This window comes from Varroa destructor, unplaced genomic scaffold, assembly GCF_002443255.2.
Source record: "Varroa destructor unplaced genomic scaffold, Vdes_3.0 BEIS01000007.1, whole genome shotgun sequence".
Classification (NCBI taxonomy): domain Eukaryota; kingdom Metazoa; phylum Arthropoda; class Arachnida; order Mesostigmata; family Varroidae; genus Varroa; species Varroa destructor.
This window is the reverse complement of record NW_019211460.1, coordinates 5,882,566-5,902,907: the sequence shown is the minus strand read 5'-3', so window position 1 is coordinate 5,902,907 and position 20,342 is coordinate 5,882,566. Positions and strand designations below refer to the sequence as shown.

At 39.3% G+C, this 20,342-nt stretch overlaps 1 protein-coding gene across 1 annotated transcript in view; it reads right to left on the bottom strand.

The window, feature by feature from the left end:
• The window catches only part of LOC111253807 (uncharacterized), a 106,638-nt gene that overhangs the window by 35,244 nt on the left and 51,052 nt on the right, over positions 1-20,342 (bottom strand). The window contains exon 2 of the mRNA XM_086973917.1: positions 15,696-16,088. Coding sequence (XP_086830043.1) covers positions 15,696-16,035 — 340 coding nt within the window. The 5' untranslated portion in view covers positions 16,036-16,088. The remainder of the gene's footprint in view (positions 1-15,695; positions 16,089-20,342) is intronic.

Genomic DNA, 20,342 nt, shown 5'->3' with positions numbered 1-20,342 from the left:
TATATATATAGGTAAATATCGAAGACCAAATATAGTGCGCAATTTGATAGAAATGTATAATTAGCGATATATCTTGTCGGCTTCAGTTTTGATTACTGACATCCCTCTACAGTAATAATAACGTTAGACTATCTACACAAGCGTTAGTCACAGCTCGGTACCTCCGGTAAAACTCAGTCCTAAACCATGTGCAATTACTACCATGCTACATCGAAAAGCTCATAGACAGTGTATAATGGCAATGCTTGCTTAGCGGAAGCTATGGCTCTTTATGGGCCAATATTAAAATGACACCGAAAATACGGAGTATATATATATATATATATAAATATTGAAATGACGGAGAAAAGTCGCGTGTTTGAAGTCGAATGCGAAGACCTTCATAATGAAATGATACATTAAGGCTACTCCTCAAATTGCCCTTCACTTGAATATTATGGTACATGATTATCAACAAAAAAAACTGAAAGATCACGAAGCTATTGCGCCTTAGGATGTTTCGACTGCTTGCCGGAAGGAAAACCTACCATATAAAATTGTGGAAGTATATAACAAGGCGCCGGGAAGGCTCATTTTTATCTGGGTGCATTTCATGTTAGTTGCCGTTCCGTCGCCACGGTCAAACAAGCCACTTTATTTTGTCCTCTGAGTGTGGCTTATTATAATATGAAAACAAATTGTCAATCAGTATTCAGTATGGTAGACAGCAGCTGTCTAAATCAATCTACTGCACCCTTGCGCTGTCGTGGTAGGAAAAGGGGAAAAAAATACAATATATGCAATTAAGCATGACTGACTTTCAACGCAAGGTCTTTCAGTTTAGTATATAATAACGTTGCCATTGCACCGTCACAGAAACAAGGAAGAAAGGAGGAGGTATTAGGTTGGGATGCAGAAAATCAATTCGAAAATTTAAATCGGTATTCGGGCTCGAACCTAAAAAATTGCGAATAACCAAACAATTACAAATCGACGGATGCGCTGTTTTTTTTCCCTACATTTGATGTCTTTAAGAGTTTTTACCAACATCCACTAATGAATGATACAATATTGAATACGATTTTGTTGCAAAAACTAATGCATTGATGACGTTTTAGCGTTCTCGAGGTCAGCCGCAAAGCGCCGAATAAAGCGATAGTCAAGAGTAGACGCGCGTCAGCTTAATTTGAAGAAAAGCCTGATTTATTTCAGCCTTACAGGATCGATCCTATGCACAGTATGTGCGTGAGTGTACGTATTGATGACAAGACGAAGTCTACGGAAAGTGTTCGCAATCACTGAGGAATTCGAGCGCGCCAGTAAATATGACAACTCTCAGGATTATATATAGTTTGTTGCCTTGATTTAACGCAGAAAAAGCTTCATGTGGAATATGGAGTAGCAAGGAACGAAAGGATAAGATCATGATCACTTCATTTCTCATGTTTCCGGATTTCAGAAAACCATTTGCTTTGATCACAGATGCCTCAGATATATAGTTGGCCGCTAAAAACATCCAATAGTAAATCGAAGACCTTCTTACACATTTATGAAAGTGTACGGAAAATACTTAACAGTAAAAAGGATATCTTGGTTTTTCTGCCTTTGAACACCTAAGATCATTCTAAGCTCAAAAATTTGAGTTGCAAACTCTTTATAGTGCGTTGATAAAATTGCTCACTTCCCGAAAGCAAAAAGGCACCAAAAAGGATGGCTCACTACGTTCTTCGTCCATCGAGGTCAGAATCTTTTTATAGTTTGTTAGATCGACGTTAACCGCAAGTATGCCGCTGCATGGTTCCGTTTGCCATAAGAAATAACACGTTGTTGGAATGCAATATTTTGGTGTTGCATGGAATTATAGCATTATAGCCCGCCCTCGGTAGGCCACAACGGTGATCTAGGGACGTACTGAACAGTAGCCAAACGATTCTATTCGAGCAATAAGGCGGCATTTGTTGTAGCTTTTGTGCTGTCTTGCCATCAATGTTATCGAGACCTTTCGGGTTATAGCTGAAACGGTAGCGACGGCTGGCAAGATAAGCTAGGTTTTCATAAATTGTTGGTTCGAATTTGGATATCCACAAAATACGTATTTCACACGAATGAGCGGATAAATGGAGACGGCGAGGATCAATGTTAACGGAGAGACACACTGACGTCGCACGGCTATGAAGCCGAGCGCGCGCACCTCATGGCTTCCGTGGCATAGTCCACGCGACTCCAGAGTCGGAAGTTACTCAAAGCGGAAGGTCAGCCAGAAAAATTTTAGTCATCAACACAAAATTTTAGCAAAATCGAACTATCTATATCAATGCCTGGTCTATTCCGTCCCTTCGATAACCCGTGACGATCTTCGTAGGAACTAGGTTTCAAAGTCGATAGAAACATGAGTAGAATACACTGCATTTCCTTCCTCAGGCAACCCTTTTTGGAATCACATACAAAAAATAATAAACAAAAAATTAAAAAATAAGCATGAATGTCTAACATGTCTTCGTACACGTAATTAGTATTTAAGGGGTTCTGATAATATTAAGGAATTAATAATAATAATTAAGGAAAATAAAAAAAATGTAACCCACTAACATATTCATTCCGTACAGTGCCACTCGGTGTCTCGGAATCGGACAGCGCGCCGCTTCTTCTGTGTTACGTTAACCTTGTTCACGTTTTGTTATTTCTGGATGGACCGCGGACCGTATCGGCCATTTTCTTGTTGCTGCTCTCTTTGTTGTTGTTGCGACTGTTCACGTTGGGTTCGGTTAGTTTCCAAGATTTTACTATTTTTTTTTCCTAGATTACAGGACAAAGGGATTAAGATGTTCTCGTAAATTTTCTCGCAATTTGTGCGGTCTGTATGACGTGTTGAGGTATAATGATTCAAAAACATGACAGGCACGTGTATGCCAGAAAATTGGGAACTGCATTGTCTGTCTCGGTTTTTCCTGAACTTCTTCTGAGCTGAATTCGATTTCATGTCCTCGGCGTGTTGGAAGAAGGTCCCTATTTCACAATCAATTGACTCTTTGTAACATTTATTCGTTGATTTATGTGTAAATAAACTAGTAGCTGCTGCGTAGACTACGAGATAATTCTTTATGATTTAGTGCTTCCTTTTTATTTTTATCTAAATGATAAATACGAGGAACACGCCCTTTCTGTTGCTACTATCTCGATCATGTATTTCAAATAAATGTATAATACTAGTATGACATTAGTGATCCTGGAAAATCCGCATTCGTGTTATCTCTATTACGCCTGATTTGTCATACATGCCGGGCGCTATTCTCATTGACATACAGCTATGCTTTACTAAATTGTGTTGCGACAATAGATTCAATAGTGAGCATGTGGTCTGATGTTTGTCGGAGTCGGCGTGCCCATTTTCCCACGTTGAGGGATGGCTGACATCGGCAACTACATCGTTGTAAAGTTCCTTTTTTTTTTGACGTTCCGTGTCTGTTTCTGATGAGGTAAAGGGTAAATTACCTAACAGATACATGAAGTAACGAGCAATAAGGTTTGCATACGATAATAAAAAATCCTCCTTTCTCTTTCGGGAACTCAATCGTATGGACAGATTAAGCCTGCCACAGACCTTGAGGCATTGCCACACGATAATATGGTACTATACACCGAAATAAATAAAAATATTTGCTTCGTTTACAGAAGAGGTATCTACGATCTAAATGACGTACTCCATTCTGTTGGGTTGACCAAATTGAATAGGTACCATACAAAAGAATCGTTACGACGAGACTGCGCAAAAAGTGGCTACAACGGTCGCTTTTTCAGATCTCTTGCGCTTAAGAAGCAAGAACGGCGGCGGATTCCAAGTCGCGCAAAGTTAAAGTCGAACGGTCCTGTACAATCAAAAGGACAAACAGGACGAGCATTGCGCATTCTAAAACGACTCTCTTCATTCGATATATCACTTAGATAGATAGTAACTTATTTTTCGTCGAAGCCTTGTTGCAGAACCGTCTAAAACACAAGCAGATAGGGATAAGTGCTAGTAACGGTACTTGAATAAACGGCATGTTAGTTGCCCCCAAAAAGAACTGCAAAGGTGTTTATACTTTCAGCTTTTGCAATGGACTGCTTACACTTCTGGCTCTTGTTTAGTGCTCTATTAGTAGCGGATTTTTCATATTCTAAAGATTAAAAGTGAGCCAGATAAAACCTCCATTATATCAAGATGATTCAGTTGTACTCACAATTCTCGTCTAAATATTATCGCCCGGTATGTGCATCGTAACCTCGTGGAGGATGCACCGTCGATAATTGTATTTCCAGATACTCTCGCTTACTGGGTTTACAATCTTTATTTACTGGCGCGTGATTTTAGCGCACAGCCCGATCAGACAGGCAATCAGAGGTCGCTCACTTTGGTCTTCACTGTTCACGATTTCAGCTGAACAACAGTGGATCATGGTCAAATGCCAATGTCGTCGAACCATATGAGCAACTCGGATACACATGTCTTTGGCAGAGAACTTCCAGCGACGAATTTGAATTTCTGAGTGAAGAGATCTAATTAGGTGAAAGTGGTAATTTTAAGCATTTTGTGTATTTGAAGTATTTGGTGTAGCTAACGCTAGACGGTGCTACTTCAAAGTTACGTAAGCCACTACTTCAAAAAATTTACGACAGCTCTCGGCGTCACTTCTCGGCGACGTCTGCCACGTGCACAGATACGATTAAGTGCCTAAGAAGGCCCTAGTTTCTTTAACAATGGATCATCAATGCCAATATGGCAGGCCGTGATTCGGCAACTGGCTGCCAGAGCGTTCTTACACTATCGGCTTGCGCCTCGTACCCTCCAGATGATCTTTAAAAGGCTTCTTGGCGGACTAATGCGCGAAAAGTTATTTTAAAAATAAAAAAAAAAAAAAAAACAACTGGTAGTTAGCTAATACTTCACTTAGTTTCACTTACAGAGCCCGCTGTGGGTGAGTTTTGGCAAAAACAAAGCTTCAGGCTTTGACTTGGCCCGTAACGAGCATTACAACAAGCCTTTTTATAAATTCTATGCTAGACGGTTCTCTGTGTCGCTTGTCCGAGAAATGGTCGTGTTCCGGTGGAATAGACAAAAGCTCTACTATTAGCGATACCGGAAATTAAACGCCTCTTTAATGAGCAAGGCATTGCTAAGGAAAGCTGTTGGAACGTTGATCTCAATTGAAGTTGCCCACAAACTATCTTTTACGATATCATTAGTTTATCAACACAACTTTTAGGAAAACATGTGAAGGTATTGAAATTTCACCTCAAGAGGCTTACCACCTGTGACAGATTTCCCTTAGCTCAAAAACGCATTCATCACACTTGTTAATTCCCTGATATATGTACGAATGACGTTGGCACCAAATCGACAATCGTTTGGTGGGGTCATTACTCAAAGGACGCGGAAAACATCTCCATACACAACTATGTAAAGCAAACCTATCTTACAATGTAATACAAAACGCCATTTTTAAAAGGAGTAACATAATAAATTCAGATGGCTTGGTTCGGGTATTAGGCGAACTATGCGCCAAATAAAGAAATGATATCAGTAGTCGCCATCTTAGAGCTAAACTCGAAAGCCGTAAAATCTGTCTAAAGGTGAGTATTAACATTACGTTACAAATCAACAACGATGTCGAAGATTTAGTGACATGCAATATGGGTTTGCAGAAACACATCTCATATGTGCCTAATACAGATTGAAGCATATCAATCTTTCGAGTAAAACAACACAGTATACCTAGGCACAATGTGTCCGTTCGGGTTCAATGAAAGGGTCAAATATTTAAACTTATACTTTAAATCAGGTTACTGACGTGGGCGGCAGACCTAGTTGCATTCAGAGGGTGATTTTGGGATTTGATTTGTATTTATATGTTGTCGCTTCTTGAATGCCTTGCCGGTCTTTGTGGTGCAGCGTGTTGTCAGGAAAGAACTTTAGGACAGTGCACTTTGCCCACACCGAGGTGAGATATAGCTGGTGACTTTATGAATTCGTTGTGGTTGGTATTCTGAATTTCCATTAAGGTTACAGGTCTACATTTTGCATGCAACGCCTAACGCTGAACTGCATGCCTAGGTTTCGCGTGAAATCGCATCCGGCACAAGGCCTAGATATGGAGCTTGAAACGTTCTGGTTACTAATGGATCGGGCAGAGAAGTCCTTGACTTTGATCGCAACGGGTTGATCCGTGAGGTTGGACCGGCACCAGCAAACACTATAAAACAAATAATTAGAACTGCGTTCTTTGAAAGAAAATGGTCAACTCTATTAAATGCATTCGAAAAATAAAAAAAAAAAGTATAGTATATGCAAGCACAGCTCAGTTGTGGGCGGAAACCTAGTAATGTCATCATAAGACATCCTTTCTTGTGGCCAGAAGGCGTAACAGATTTACAAAACAGTGATGAAGCTATACCGTCCTCAAAATTGATCATAGGCATAGGTGCTGTGAAAGAGCAAACGGCATTCTTGAACCGAACTTCGGCGGCATCTCGTCTAGAGTAAGGCTGGCCCGACGCTCAGTCCCATGAACCTTTGTAGCGATAGTCGCAGGAATACTTAAGAGAGAGAAAGAGAGATGTCATTGAGGCGTGTATGAGTGTACATAGATGCTTTCAAAGCCGTTCCGTTTTGCTGGACATACAAGCATCGGAAATATCTCAACAGGATTATTGTACTTTTGGCTACGCTGTGGCCACAACTGTAACCACAACGTAAAGAAACGTTTAGCCGTTAATTCGCGCTATGAAAAGACTACATAAGTCCAAAAAATTGATTCCGTGTTCTTTAAGTTTGTCGCTGGCTACGCAATCTATGAAAGCTCCTCCAAATCGCCTGTGATCCATCTGTCTTACTTCTTGTAATGCGGGTGACAAACATCAAAGCTCCAGCCGAGAAAAATCGTGAGAACACTCATAGCGAATAGCTTACTGCGTGCTCGTGATAGGTTAATGTGTGGCGTATTTGCTTACTAATAATAGGGACACGTTGTAGGTCTGGGTTCGAATTTGCTCATAAAAACCCTGCGTTTTGTGTTGATAGCTATCCGACACTTACTATTCGCTTCATACAATCGACTTTATTGTCTACTAGACTTGTTCAAACTGTGATATATGTGTTGGATCTAGGAACTATGCGCTATGTCTAGGATGTGACAGAAGACTTCACATATCGTACATAACATATGATTGGGTTAATGACTCTCAAATATCTCAAAAGAAATAATTGCGACCCACCAAGACGCAGAAAGTGAAAGTGATCATGCGATTGATTTGACTTAATTATTAGATAATGAGTTGCTGCAAGGAAAAAGGTTTGTAAACTTTCGACTGCTTGTAGCACGCAAAGTCGGTGTTGTAAACGTTCTACCACACCTTCACGTAGACATTTTATTGGTATTGCTCATTTAGCATCCAATACGCCCGTTTGAATGAAAGATTATGCACTATACACAACGAAAGGGTTCCTCTCTGGGCTTCAACCCTGGCCAACAATAGAACGGTATTCGAAACGTGCCGATACAAGGCATTGTTGCCAACATTTCTGGTACCGCAGCTACTTTCACTATTACCTCTTCCAAATTTTCCCTACCAACATTTCCCGTTTCACATTATCAGCTACATCAAAAGCCACACAAAACTTCGCATAACCATACTCACCTCAAGACATACGCAATCAGCACGTTGGAAGTGCTCAAAATTCAGACTCGGTACGCAACATAGTCGTCGCTCATGTAGATGTGTCGGTAATCTATCATGACATGATTTCTAAAAGGAGTTAATGTAATGGAGACTTTTAAACGATTTTATGGACCAAGATTTGAATTGGGGTGGCTAAAATTTTTCCGCCAAAGGCATGATCCGCCGCTAAACGTATTGTTTACGAACCTATATATATATATATGATATTTCTAAGACGATACAAGCTAACACACTATGCACCAAATCAATTGTGTTTCTTAGTCCCCACTTTATAGGGAAACCGGAAGCTTGTGACGCGTTATGCTACTACCGCCTGTTTCGCGAAACTGATATAGTTCCCATCAACGAGACTTGGGCTAATGCCATTTGGTGACTCTTACAAGGTTTTCAGTCACGATTGACCCAACAAAGAAAGCGGAGGTGCATGCACTTTGATGCGTAATCATGTTACCGCCTGCAAAACCACTAACACGGCGGTTAAAGTGAGTGCCATCAATCGTTTTTCTCAAAATCAATCAAATTAAGCTAACATGTGTTTACTTCGTGCCCGCCGGTGCAGCCTCCGATATATCCTCTCTGGTCCTTAGTGGCGATTTAAATTTAGCGGGCATTGACCGGAAAGTACTGGCGCTATCCCACACGGGTTTATCTAAACAAAAGTATTATTTTTGGATCTTCGTTTATATTCAGCTTGTCAGGACAACCACAAAGTTCAGACGTAACACAATCAAAAATTAATTTAATATTCTCAAATTAGGGGGGGGGGGGACTGCGGTGTTCAGTCTCGACTACGCTTTCGTCACTCGTCTGAGATCGTTTAACGTCAACAACATCAATCTCTCAAAGCTGTACTTGGAACGCCCCACGCAACTCAACTATCACAAAACTAATTTCATATAAGTCATATATATATAGCAGAACATGTATGGACTAGCTAACATAGATCACCGTTGACCTCCTATGTTAAGCGAGTCACTGCCGTATTTTCAATAGACACTTTCCTATGAAAGCCTTTATAAATTACTACAGCATGCGACAACCCGCTTACGAAACCTAATCGAGTCAGAGCTCTGGCATAAAGAGTTTTAACGCTTTTTTTCGTATGCAAGTGGACCGTTAAACATGCACAGTAAAACTTATTTGATAACTGGAAATTCACTGGGGACTGAGAATATAAAAAGGATGATACTCCTAAACTACTTCAAATCACAATACGTTGTTTCTGATGGGACTTACTCTAATGTGGCCTCAAGCCCCCATGGGCATCAGTGACATTGGCTTTGCATCTGAACGAATCTTCAAGAAACTTAACAGCTTTGATCGAAAGTTGAGCTTCACATCTAACAACCTGCTTCCAACTATCTTCAAGGAGCTGGCCGACGTGCTTGCCGAGCCCATCATCTACTAGGTCTTTCAACGAAGGTGTCGTACCCTCACTCATTCACGCTGGTGTTGTAACTCCAGTCTGCAAGAAAAGAAGAGCGCTTGGCTGCTGACTATCGTCCCATTGCTCTGAAGTTCACATTTAATATTGTAATAGAAGACATCATCGTAAATCACATATCCGCCTATTTATTCTCATCTAAACTCTTGGACCCAAATCAGCATGGGTTTACCAGAGATAAGTCAATTTGTTCACGACAGAACACTTACTAAAAATGATCACAGTGCAATTCACAGCGTTTATTTGTATTTTTCCCCTGCATTTGACGGGGTGGGAAACAACCTATTAACTTCAAATATGTCTCTCCTCAAGAGTTACAGATTGGTGTCGCGCCGACCTCACAGGTCGCCTATTCTAGGTAAAGGTCGGAGATTGCTTGTCAGTCTCTACAAAAGCTCCATCTGGAGTTTCGTACGACTACAATCTAGGCCTTTTCTATACATTATATTTTGCTTTGAATTTCTATTCAAAAGTGTCCCTATTCATACAGTGTTGGCGACCAAAAATCTATCCCGAACAAAACGAGACAACAGACATTTTTGCCGTCCCAGAGGCGATTGACTTAATTACAGCCTAGGCAAGGAACAACAAAACCATGTCACCTTCACCAAAATCTGCTATTATTAGGACTATAATTGATCTTTTAGATGGTGCGGTATTTACAATCTAAACGTTACTTTTGGCACTGATCTAGGACTCACGTTGATGAATGCTCAAAAAAAGCGGCAATTTCATATTACAGAACTCTGAGTCTTATTTCAGTTTTGATGTCTACCTAGTCGTTTGTAGGCAGCTCCAACGCTCACAAGTACAGTCTCCAGTTCAACATATGAACACCTTACAAAGTTTTCAAGACCGTTTTCAAAAATGCGTAGAGTGGTGCCCCCCGTGAGTGTGCTGATCTGCAAAGTACCATTCACTCTCTTCATAAAGAAATTGATTTTCAGATGTTCCATAACGACAACTGTCTCAGCAACTTTTAAAAAAATAATCTACTTCAACTGTTCAACAATAAAGTGATTTTACGGGGAGGAGACCAGATTCATCTAGGAAGAGCCTGTTCTATGTATGCAATTATATTATACATACTTTGTAAACCCTTTAAATAGAAGGAACTTTATATTGACCAATGCACGAGCCGATTCGCGTGCTACTCAGCAATCCAGAATAGGGGGTCAGCAGACTGGAGTCTAGAATAGGAGACAAACCTATCCAGGGGCATAAAAACAGTGGTGTAAAAAGCAGCAGAACAGTTAATTAAATGTATAATGATATCAACAAGCGCATAATATTATTCTTTGACAAAGGTTCAGAGGGAAAAAAGCCGTTGTCAGTTCATAAGCTGCAGACTAACAATGATCGCTTGGTAACTGGCGTTTGCAAAATTTAGGCGCGTCATGCAAGAAGATTGCACGTACGAATTACCATTTAAACTAGGTAAACAATTTTTGTACAGGAGCGCTGAACATTAATGCTCTGAATGAAATATTCAATCTCTATTAAAAAAAAATAAGTGAATATTTATGCCACGAGTTGCGAAAGAATAATCAAGAAAAATTGGATATAATCAATTGAAAACGACTGCAGCACACGTCTTACCCGCGTCTGTCAATCAATTTGTTTATCGCCACAAGTTTCTTAAGGTCGTGCTGAAAATTGGTCCAGCCACGTTTTGGGACAGGTTACACTGTTAAACCTGTGCTTGCTAATTTCATTTACCAGTGATTGGGTAAGATCATAGTCCGTAAGGTGAGCGGGGCTGGACACTATGGTGAATGCAAGAGTTTCCCTCTCAAGTTCCTGGTGGGCAGCTTTTCCGACTTTTATTATTTGCGACCTGGCATTGTCGTGGAGAAAGATAACTTAGCCTCGTCTATAGAACCCTTTCTGTGGGATAGCCTCGTTCATTTAGTGCAACTGGGTTATATGCAGACCTTTGTTAACCATCTTACTTTTTCAAGCATTCCTTAGTCCGTATAAAACAATTTTAGTTCTACCAAACGCAAATTACGGTTTTTTCTCCTGGGATGAAAATCCAACTTAACTTTGAGCTTGGACTGGACTCGAAACTGCCTATTTTTTTTTTTTCTCTGTACTCCATCTCTTAGTGATAACACCATTTTCAGTCACCGGTGATAGCTTGGTGTAGAACCTATCATTGCGGTTGCGTGTTGCTCGATCTCGAATAAGATGTTGAAAGGCAAGAAGAAACGGTGCTTTTCTGCGGATTCGTGAGCATTTAAACTCCTAAAATTTGGGTATAGATTCAAGGTGTCTGTTGATTTGCCATATGACTGTAATTTATTTTCTCGTTTAACTCATGAATTTGCCGGCCATTTTCTGTTAAAAGTGCGTTTAACTTCTTCTTGTCGAACTCAGACGACCGACTGAAGCGGGGCGAATCCACCGCTTCTAGGATGTGTTTTGCAAACTAGTGTTAAGCAGTGCTCTCAGTAATGGGGTCTTTGCTGTACATGGCGCAAATATCCCGTATTGCCTCGGAAATCGTTTGACCTTAGCAAAAGATGAAGGAGCGTAAATGTAAAAAATGGCCCTGAAATTTTTGTTTGTAGAATTACAACTCGACATGAAATTCCATTTACTGCACACTGAAATTTTAACTAACTTTTAAAAGAGAGAGCAGTGTATAGAGGTAAATAAACAGTGTAGAGGTAAAAGGAAAAGGAAATACTAAAGGTAACAAAAGATACTTGTGTTACAGCCTAATATATGTACCTCATTGGCGGCCGATCCGGTACAATTTGACGAGGTCAAATACAGAGTGGGAAAGTTGAAATCACCGGGTAGTTGATCCCAACCAGGTCCCCGAGCTCCTTATGCACGAATTCTATATTGAAGATCAATTGACAATCTAATTGGGGACATAGATTACACAATATCAAGTTTTGGAATTATAAATGGCATTAATAGCGAATGTTTCAGAATTCAAAGTTATGCGCTGCTATACCACGGAACGGAACTCAGGTTTTATTAGTACACATTCGTTTTCACCTACACGATCAGGTCGGTAACGGCCACAGAAAGAAGCTCAGCATAAGGACCCTTCACGTTTTTGTAATTATAAAATCATACATATGGGTGCAAAATACAAAATCGTACACTGGAAGTAGTAGACTCCCATAGGGAATTACAGGCACTTTTTTTTGAGAAAAAGTGAGGGGTTAATTGATAAGCAAGTAATATATTTAGATAAACACGTTGCTCTTCAACTGAGAGTTGAGTTTTGCCACGAATCAGCAAGATAATCAATTTATTGCTTTTTTGGATGCAAATCAACAATGCTGAGGTTCGTTCCCGATCTCTATAGTTCGTTATTATTGTTTCATTAGCACAAATCGACTTAAAGCTTTACTTGAATGGGTGATGAATAAGAGTGATTACCAAATTGAAGTTGAACTTTCCTGACCCTAGGCGTTGATTCCATGACTTAGCGAATACTAAAGCATCTGAACTACAACGACCTTTTCCTCCAGAACGGACACAAATATCTATGGACTTTGAATATAGAAGTGGAACGCAGGTACTTGCGAAAGTTCATTATTACTGGTCTAAAATGACGTAGAATGTGAACTCTGTCATGTATTTTCTATTAAAGGTTGTTGAGCGTTTCGCCTACTCGCAAGAAGTTACCTCCGTTTCTACACCTAGATTTCTTTCCATTTCGTACAAAACTTTTACGCCCGCCTATATGAGGCTGCTAATTCCTCGTTATGAGAGTTCCTGCGAATAATGCCTGAAATGCTGAGCGTCACGAAACGCTTTGCTAATTCGATACGGATGCGCCGCGGTGTGCACGTCAATCTATCTTGTAATTAGAACAAGACAGTCTAGGCTTTTTTGGTAATACGCGCTTCACAATGCGTGTGCAGGTTCCTTGCTTACATTAAGACGTACTCGAATTTTTCTAAACAGAAACAGCGGTAACACTTTTCCGGTTGAGTCCAGTGGGTATGCCATCATTGAATGCATGAGATGGAGGGTTGCAATTCAGACAGTAAAACGTAATTAGTTTATTTTTTTTTCCAATATTGTCGGTGTTCAATGGATTGCACTCAGGATAATCTTGTGTTGAACGCAACGCGTGCAGTTCATCGAGCGGATCCGGTTGTTACAGTTTGGAGATCTTCTGGGCTAATGGGGGAGCTTATTCGTGATAAAACCGATATTATCGGTAGTGTTTTTGCTATTATTATCTATATTCATTATACTGAATATACACTCGCACAAGTCAGACAAGCAGGAAGAAAATGCAGGATCCAAAAAAGCTTTGAGAGCCTGATTAAAACATCGTGATTCCAACTTTATTTAACAAACAAACGGTTGCACAAACAATTATTATTACAAAAGAGGAGGATAACCAATCATAGATTTAAACACTCGTCATTCTGCTAAGGATGGACTGTATTCATTAAACCATAATTAGCTATCCATTTAGTAGAATTCATTCGAGAGTCAGTGTTTATGTTCTCAACGACGTAACCAATCGACAGAAGACAGATCTGCTTATTCTGCCTGACAATTTGCCCAGCTTTTCAACAAGATAGGGCCACAGGCGTCGACTTCTGCACAGAAACATCAGAAGGCACGAGCAATGGCGCCTTCTTTCAACATAAAACAGCAAGTCTTGGGTAGCTTCAGGTTCAGTTCATAATTGTGTAGAATATCCGACTATTCGGTGAAAGTGAAAATCTGATACACTGCAAAAGTTCTTAGGAAGGACAAAACAATCAGGCGAAGTACCTATTTAGGTCTACTGCGTACAGTAAAAGCAGATTTGTAGCAAAAAATTACCTATCGGAACAACCATATTTTCGCTGCTTCAGAACTCAAAGTTCTACACACACCCGGCAAACATTATGAGGTCGCTTTCTATAATTTTGTTTAGAAGATTTTCCATGGATATTCCAAATCTTGTCTATGAATTAGCGAACTATTTTTTAAGAACTCATATGGCTTCAGTCATGGGGTTGTCCTGTACGAAGTGCAAGTATCATACCCGGTTACCACGCGGAGCTCAGTCCTGTAACACTATTGTAGATCTTAAAATGCAGTCTCATAGTCTGATAGACAGTCCTAGAATTCATGTCGGGTGCCAACGCACAGTCATAGTAAAACAAACTAGAACACAGTCAACTCCAATGCAGGATCAACGCACTGATGATTCTTAGCCGTGTAGCCGGGAAATAATCGAACTTATTGAAATATACAATTCACGCAGAGTTCTGATGCAATTTTTATTTGGGTCGATCGGTCATATCATAGATAAACTATTAAGCTAGACTTGAACTTAGTTATGGAGATATAGGAGAGACAGGCTCTTTTTTACAGCATATACTTCATAAATAAGAACACAAAGGCCGACCAAAAATCGTCAATTTTAGCTAGCGACAGTGCCAACTAGTAACTCTTTGTAAATAGAGATGATAAAACTACTTCTCTCGTTATTGGAGTAAGCCTTCGATCAACTACCTAGGTAGCCGTCACGTCAGAGATAACAAATTATTTAAAAATATTTAAATGGAAAGAGGTCGTGAGTAGTATTATGAATCACGGAATAAGAAAAAAAACAGGCAAATTAAGTAGTTATTACTGAGGTTCACCTTCTATATAGGTTGTCACGCTATAGTTCGCATGGTTGCAAAAATCAGAAATTTACACCACCGTGCAGGACCTCAATCAAGCAGTTGTTTATTCATCATTGCTACTGGTTTCACAACTAGCTCGCTAATAAAAAGATAGGTACTTCGTACATAGGCACTTTGAATCATGCGAGAACTGTGGCGTACAGGGCATTATTTGGTTGGCTCCCATGCTGCTGAAACTACAAGTGCCCCACACACAAATTGACTATCAAATGTTATATTTTAGTTTTTTTTTTACATTTACTTTTGTTAATGATTGACTGTATTATATGACTATCTGGTTCAATAAAAATGATACATCGCTGTCTGTAACGGTGAATCTGTGTTTTGGCAGAAGTAGTGAGAGATCGTTAGCTGTAATTTATCGTCAAAAAAAAGCTCAACCTCGAAGCTTCCATTTCTAATTCGGCCGCAAGTTTACTGCTTTTAATACGTTAGATCATTTCTTTTCAGATTAATAAAAAAAGTTTTAGCACAATTAGTGTTGATGTAGCGTGTCAACGTCTTGAGACATAATTGTGGGTTGAACTTATAAAAATTTAATCATCGTATCAACAACAGCGCCGAGAGACAGTAACGTGTCAAAAACTGTTGAGTAGGCTTTTGTCAGAATCGACCAGAGCTAAAAATGAAAATATCGCAGCGATGTATGGACAGACGACCGCTCAATATCACTCACTCAAGAAGAATTAAATGTAGCTACGGTAATCGTAAACATTCCTTGAGTAAGAAGACACAACTAGAGTGATAATACTGTTGTACATAAAATTAAGCGGAAGTAAGTCATAGTATTTGTCAAGCCAGTTGTGCTCATATCCTTAGTAGGTATCCATTGATAACTATTTGTAGGATTCTTTGAAACGATATCAAGCAGTGCCGAGTATCATACGTACCTGAAGACACGTGATGATGAAATAAGTGCACACTGTGCGAGGTAAGGCTGTTATTTAAGCAGTTATTAAGAGTGTTATTTGACGAGTGATTGTTGTTGTTGAGGTTGTTGGTGGTTAATGTAAGGCTGCCAGCTGCTGAATGGTGCATTGGGCTTCTACCATGTTGTTCAAGGATTTGCAAGGCAGTCTGAGAAGGTGGGCCCTGCGTACTGGCGCCTGTTAAAGGCGTCAAAGGCGATAAAGGTGATAGACAAGGCGAAAGTGGAGGCTGGGTATCCACTATCCCTCCAGCATTGACCAAAAGATGGCCTTCGCCTCCAGAAGGATCGAGCGACTTCATCTCGAGAATTGGCGAGGATCCGATCGTGGTGCAGCCGAGTGCTTCATCTTTTACTGAAATAATACGTTAAAATATGTGTAAGTTAAATTGGTTTCGTTTCCTGCTGCAAGCTCCCTGCATTATCAGAAAACCAAACATCTGAACGCAATATAATGGACTGAGATAAAAACAAACGAAAATTACCGGCTTATTCAGTGGGCACCAGAAAAAGTCTACAGATATCTAAAGAACTGTCCATGATTTGTAAACATATAAATACATGTTTGTAAACCATACAAAGCGGCATGGCTCGCGAAAGAGTGACGGGACAATCCTAATTTTGTGCAACAAGAAAAGAATTTTTTCACTATAGGTGGTTGTCGACTTATTAGCGTTCTTTTAGTCAAAGTGGTTGCAATGAAACGGTTAACTAGAGTTAACAAATGTGGCCTAGTTTTGAGTCATATGGTTAAGTAGAAATGGAATGATAAACAGGCACCTCATGCTAAGCAGGATCGAAGAATGATTAACCTTTAGGAACTCAACGCCTTTGTAGGTAGCAGTGACAATGTTTTCGCGGATAATAGCAAATTAAGCCATTATTATGAGGTTTATTAAGATAAATTTGACTGTTAGGGAAAAACGGCAAGTGTCCTGTAGTAGACTGAGAGTATCTTTACGAAAGTAAGACCGCATTAGGATTATAATCTATAGAGTAGGTTAAATATTAATAGTTCCGGAAACCCCGTTCTGTATTGGAAATCTAATGGTTACAGGCAGCGCTAGCTTTGTGGCAGGGGCCGAGTCTGTCAGGACCGGATGGAACCTGCGACTGATTTTCCTACACTCGCTTTTAACCTTGGGCGTTTTATAACAGCAAAAAACTCGTGCAGGCAGCAATAAACTTGTAGGCAATCTAGCGACTAAAATCCGTTTATATTTAAGCCGATGGAGATCCGTCTAGCGTTATTAATGCCCAGTCACGACCTACGTTTGTCGATAAGATAAAGATTAGAACGAGACGCTAGAGAGCGTTTTTAACTGTCTTACCTGGTAAGTCTGATATTACATTTTTGAAAAAATTGACATCTTTAAGTAGTTCTTGCTAAGAACGATAATGATAATTTATATTTTTTTAAATATTTTTTAATAATATCTTTTTAAGCTAATTTAAAGGCGTAAACATGGCCGTTTTTTGTTTATTATTCTTCTGATTCTCTGTTTGTTAATGCCTATTATATTTGAATGCAAAGTTCTTTTCGTGTTTTATAATAGCAATTTTAGCAATGTTAGGCATTTTTTAATTAGTATGAAAAAACCTTGCGAAATTTATTATCATTCGTGTTAGGAAGAGAGTACTCTTTAGAGAGAGACTCTTTAGCTGAGAGTACCACATAAAAGTAACTTCATCAATTCACTTAAGGAAAGCATTTAACCTGACTTCCTAAATTTGTCAAAGATAGTTTTTAACCACTTTTTAAGATGAACAAAAATTAGATAAGACTACATGTTTTAGTTGGGTGAACCTGATTCTAAGCAGAATAAATAATTATAAATAAAGATTTCTATATTCTTTTAGCAGCTCTTCGACTTCTTTAAAAAAAAATATTAAAAAAAGCGCATGTTAAAAATAAGCTTTCTGTTATCCGATATATTTAACTTTGGGGTCAAAAGAAAGGGTAGACTTTTGAGACCTATGCTGGAGGGCGACGCCGGCCTCGTAGAGCCATAAACGATTTCTAATCGTTTACAACACATTACCATTAGCAAGTAAATATTATAAAACCAGAAGATATAAAAAAAGTAGGCAGAGTAATCTTCAGCGAAGCACCTTTAGTATTTCGTGAATTGTTGACACGCGGCTTAATCACGATATACTCAAAATAATTCAGCTAGTATCTAGTGTCGGTAATTTGCAAATCGAGACTACAATATAATTAAACCAATTTTGGACCCTTAATCAAACTTATAGCAGGTTGTCATCGCCCGCTCGATTTAAACATAAAAAAATTGAAACGTAAATGTCGTTTTGCGGATACCAAGCCCAACATTTACATAGCCACAATTGTGTGAAACGTTACTTCGGGTTCTACATTTCTGGTCCTGTGTCGTTACTCGTTTTGATACTATCTCGCCCTCCAAGGAAGAAGGGCTCAGCAAACCTCTGCCTTTTGTCTGTGTCTTATTTACTGCTATTCTTCTTTGAGCTCCATAGCCTTTGTCACGTACTCGGAAATTGTTGTCCACCTATCTTCATCCGGGAGCACCCAGTTTAGCATGACGCCAAACTTAAATGGGCGCTCTCCTTTCTTTCAACTTTTAACCTTTTCCCCTCGAAGAGTGTGATATGCTCCAGTGAATGGATCATTGCACACACATCGCAGTATTTTATGCGATGCACGAACACGTTGGGCCTTTTCTTATTCTATGAACTTTTACCGAGTCTAAGCCAAGACAACAGCGCTTGTTGTATTCACTAAATTCTGTAAGGGAAACACCTGTGAGGGGTAACAAGTACTCAGAACTAATCTTATTCGACTAAACAATAACATACGCACTGACAAACCCTCAATAACTTTTAACATTTTTACCTCTAACGGTGATGACCATCGTGTAAGTCGCTCTCACCTTATGTGGCATTAGTGGCGCTCTGAAGGCTCCGACCGTTAGCCTTTTCATTTATTAAATATCATTGTTCTATCATCAGTACGCACTATACATCATCTTTGACTTTTATTGAATACGTCATAGCAATAAGACGATCTCATAACCGTCTTGATGCGTGTAATTTTAATTACGCTTGCAATTCAATTTCTTTCTCTTCGCCTGAGGTTTTTTTGAGGCTTTCTCGCCTTGGGTGCTGGGCTACCATTTGAAACAGCGGTTTTTACCTGTTAACCTGGCTTTTCTGAATCAGGCACTTAATCCCGCAAAATAGCTTTACGGTATTGGAAAAAAAATGCACTTCCAACAGATTTTCTGTATTCTAATGTCCGGTTTCTTCTACCATATCAAAAAGATTAGCCCAAGGAAAAAGAGAATTAATTAATTTGCCGCGGGCTCGAGGTAAATTTACAGTTGCGAAAATATAGCATTTACCTGCATAGCGATGAGCCATTTCATTGTGCTACACACTCTCATGTAAGTAAAGTTACAAACACTGATGCTACTTGCGGTTGAGGGAACGCTTGCAGTAAGAGAGGCAGCCTCCTCTCTTTCCCAAGAAGCTGACAAAAGATTAAGGCGGGTCTTATATTGGGCACCTAAAGTGATTGGTGGTATCTTTCAGGCCATTTAGGAAAGAAGACACTGCTAATGTTTAAGGGCATTATCCGTAAATAATGAGATAGTTACGGCAGCTTAATGCAGTCGTCTAAATATATTGCCATGGCGAATACACGTCGAAAAGGGCACAAGCGTTTGCTTAGTTTCGCCTAAGCTCAATGGCAACGGTTCAGTGTCGGTGACCCTATCTGGATATCGCAGAGATCTATGTAGAAATATATGGATCTATCAATGTTGATCTAATTATGGTTGCGCCCATGAAATCCATTGGTCTCTCCTTTTTCGTGTACTTCCTTTCAAAAATGTTAGCGAGTACTAACATCTATAAAAAAAAAAAAATAAGTTTTAGAAAGCTGACACTACAATTACCCAGGAGATTGAACCCAACTCTTGCTTAATAATCACATGTTTGCTTAATAATACCTTTATGGCTACTGAAATGTCAAAAAATTTACATCATACATAGTTATTCGTTACGTTGACCGGAACTAATGGTAAGTCTGAGTAGAACTTTAAATATTTGAAGTTGATTCCTATTGTTGCCGGAATCCATAGTAGAAACAATAGTTAGTTATAGTAGATGAGACAAACACTGTAATTTAATTTCAAAACTTACCAAATAATTTTGAATATGAAAGATCAACTGAAAAAGTTAGCATAAACATTTGGCGAAAATGACTAATTTGATCACATTTATGAGTAAAGAAAGTTAATTTTGGCAAACCGGCCAGTATTACTATTGACTGATCAAGAAATGCTTACTTTTCTAAATTCTTAGTTGCGATTGTTTTGTTTAAATCACAGAGTTTTCTTTGAACTTTGTGTTTTGAGAGCGGGTATTTTGAATAAAAAAAGTCAGCGTTAGTAATTTCAATGGGGTCCGGTTCAACGATATTAAACAGTGGCTGATTTTCGCTTATGCCTAGGGCAAACTGGCGCTCCGCCATGACGGATTTGAGATTTCGTTTTAGAAAGAATAGGCATTATTTTAAGAGCAATGGCTTGGCACATTCTGTCTGTAATAAATAACCTGCCAAAATGTG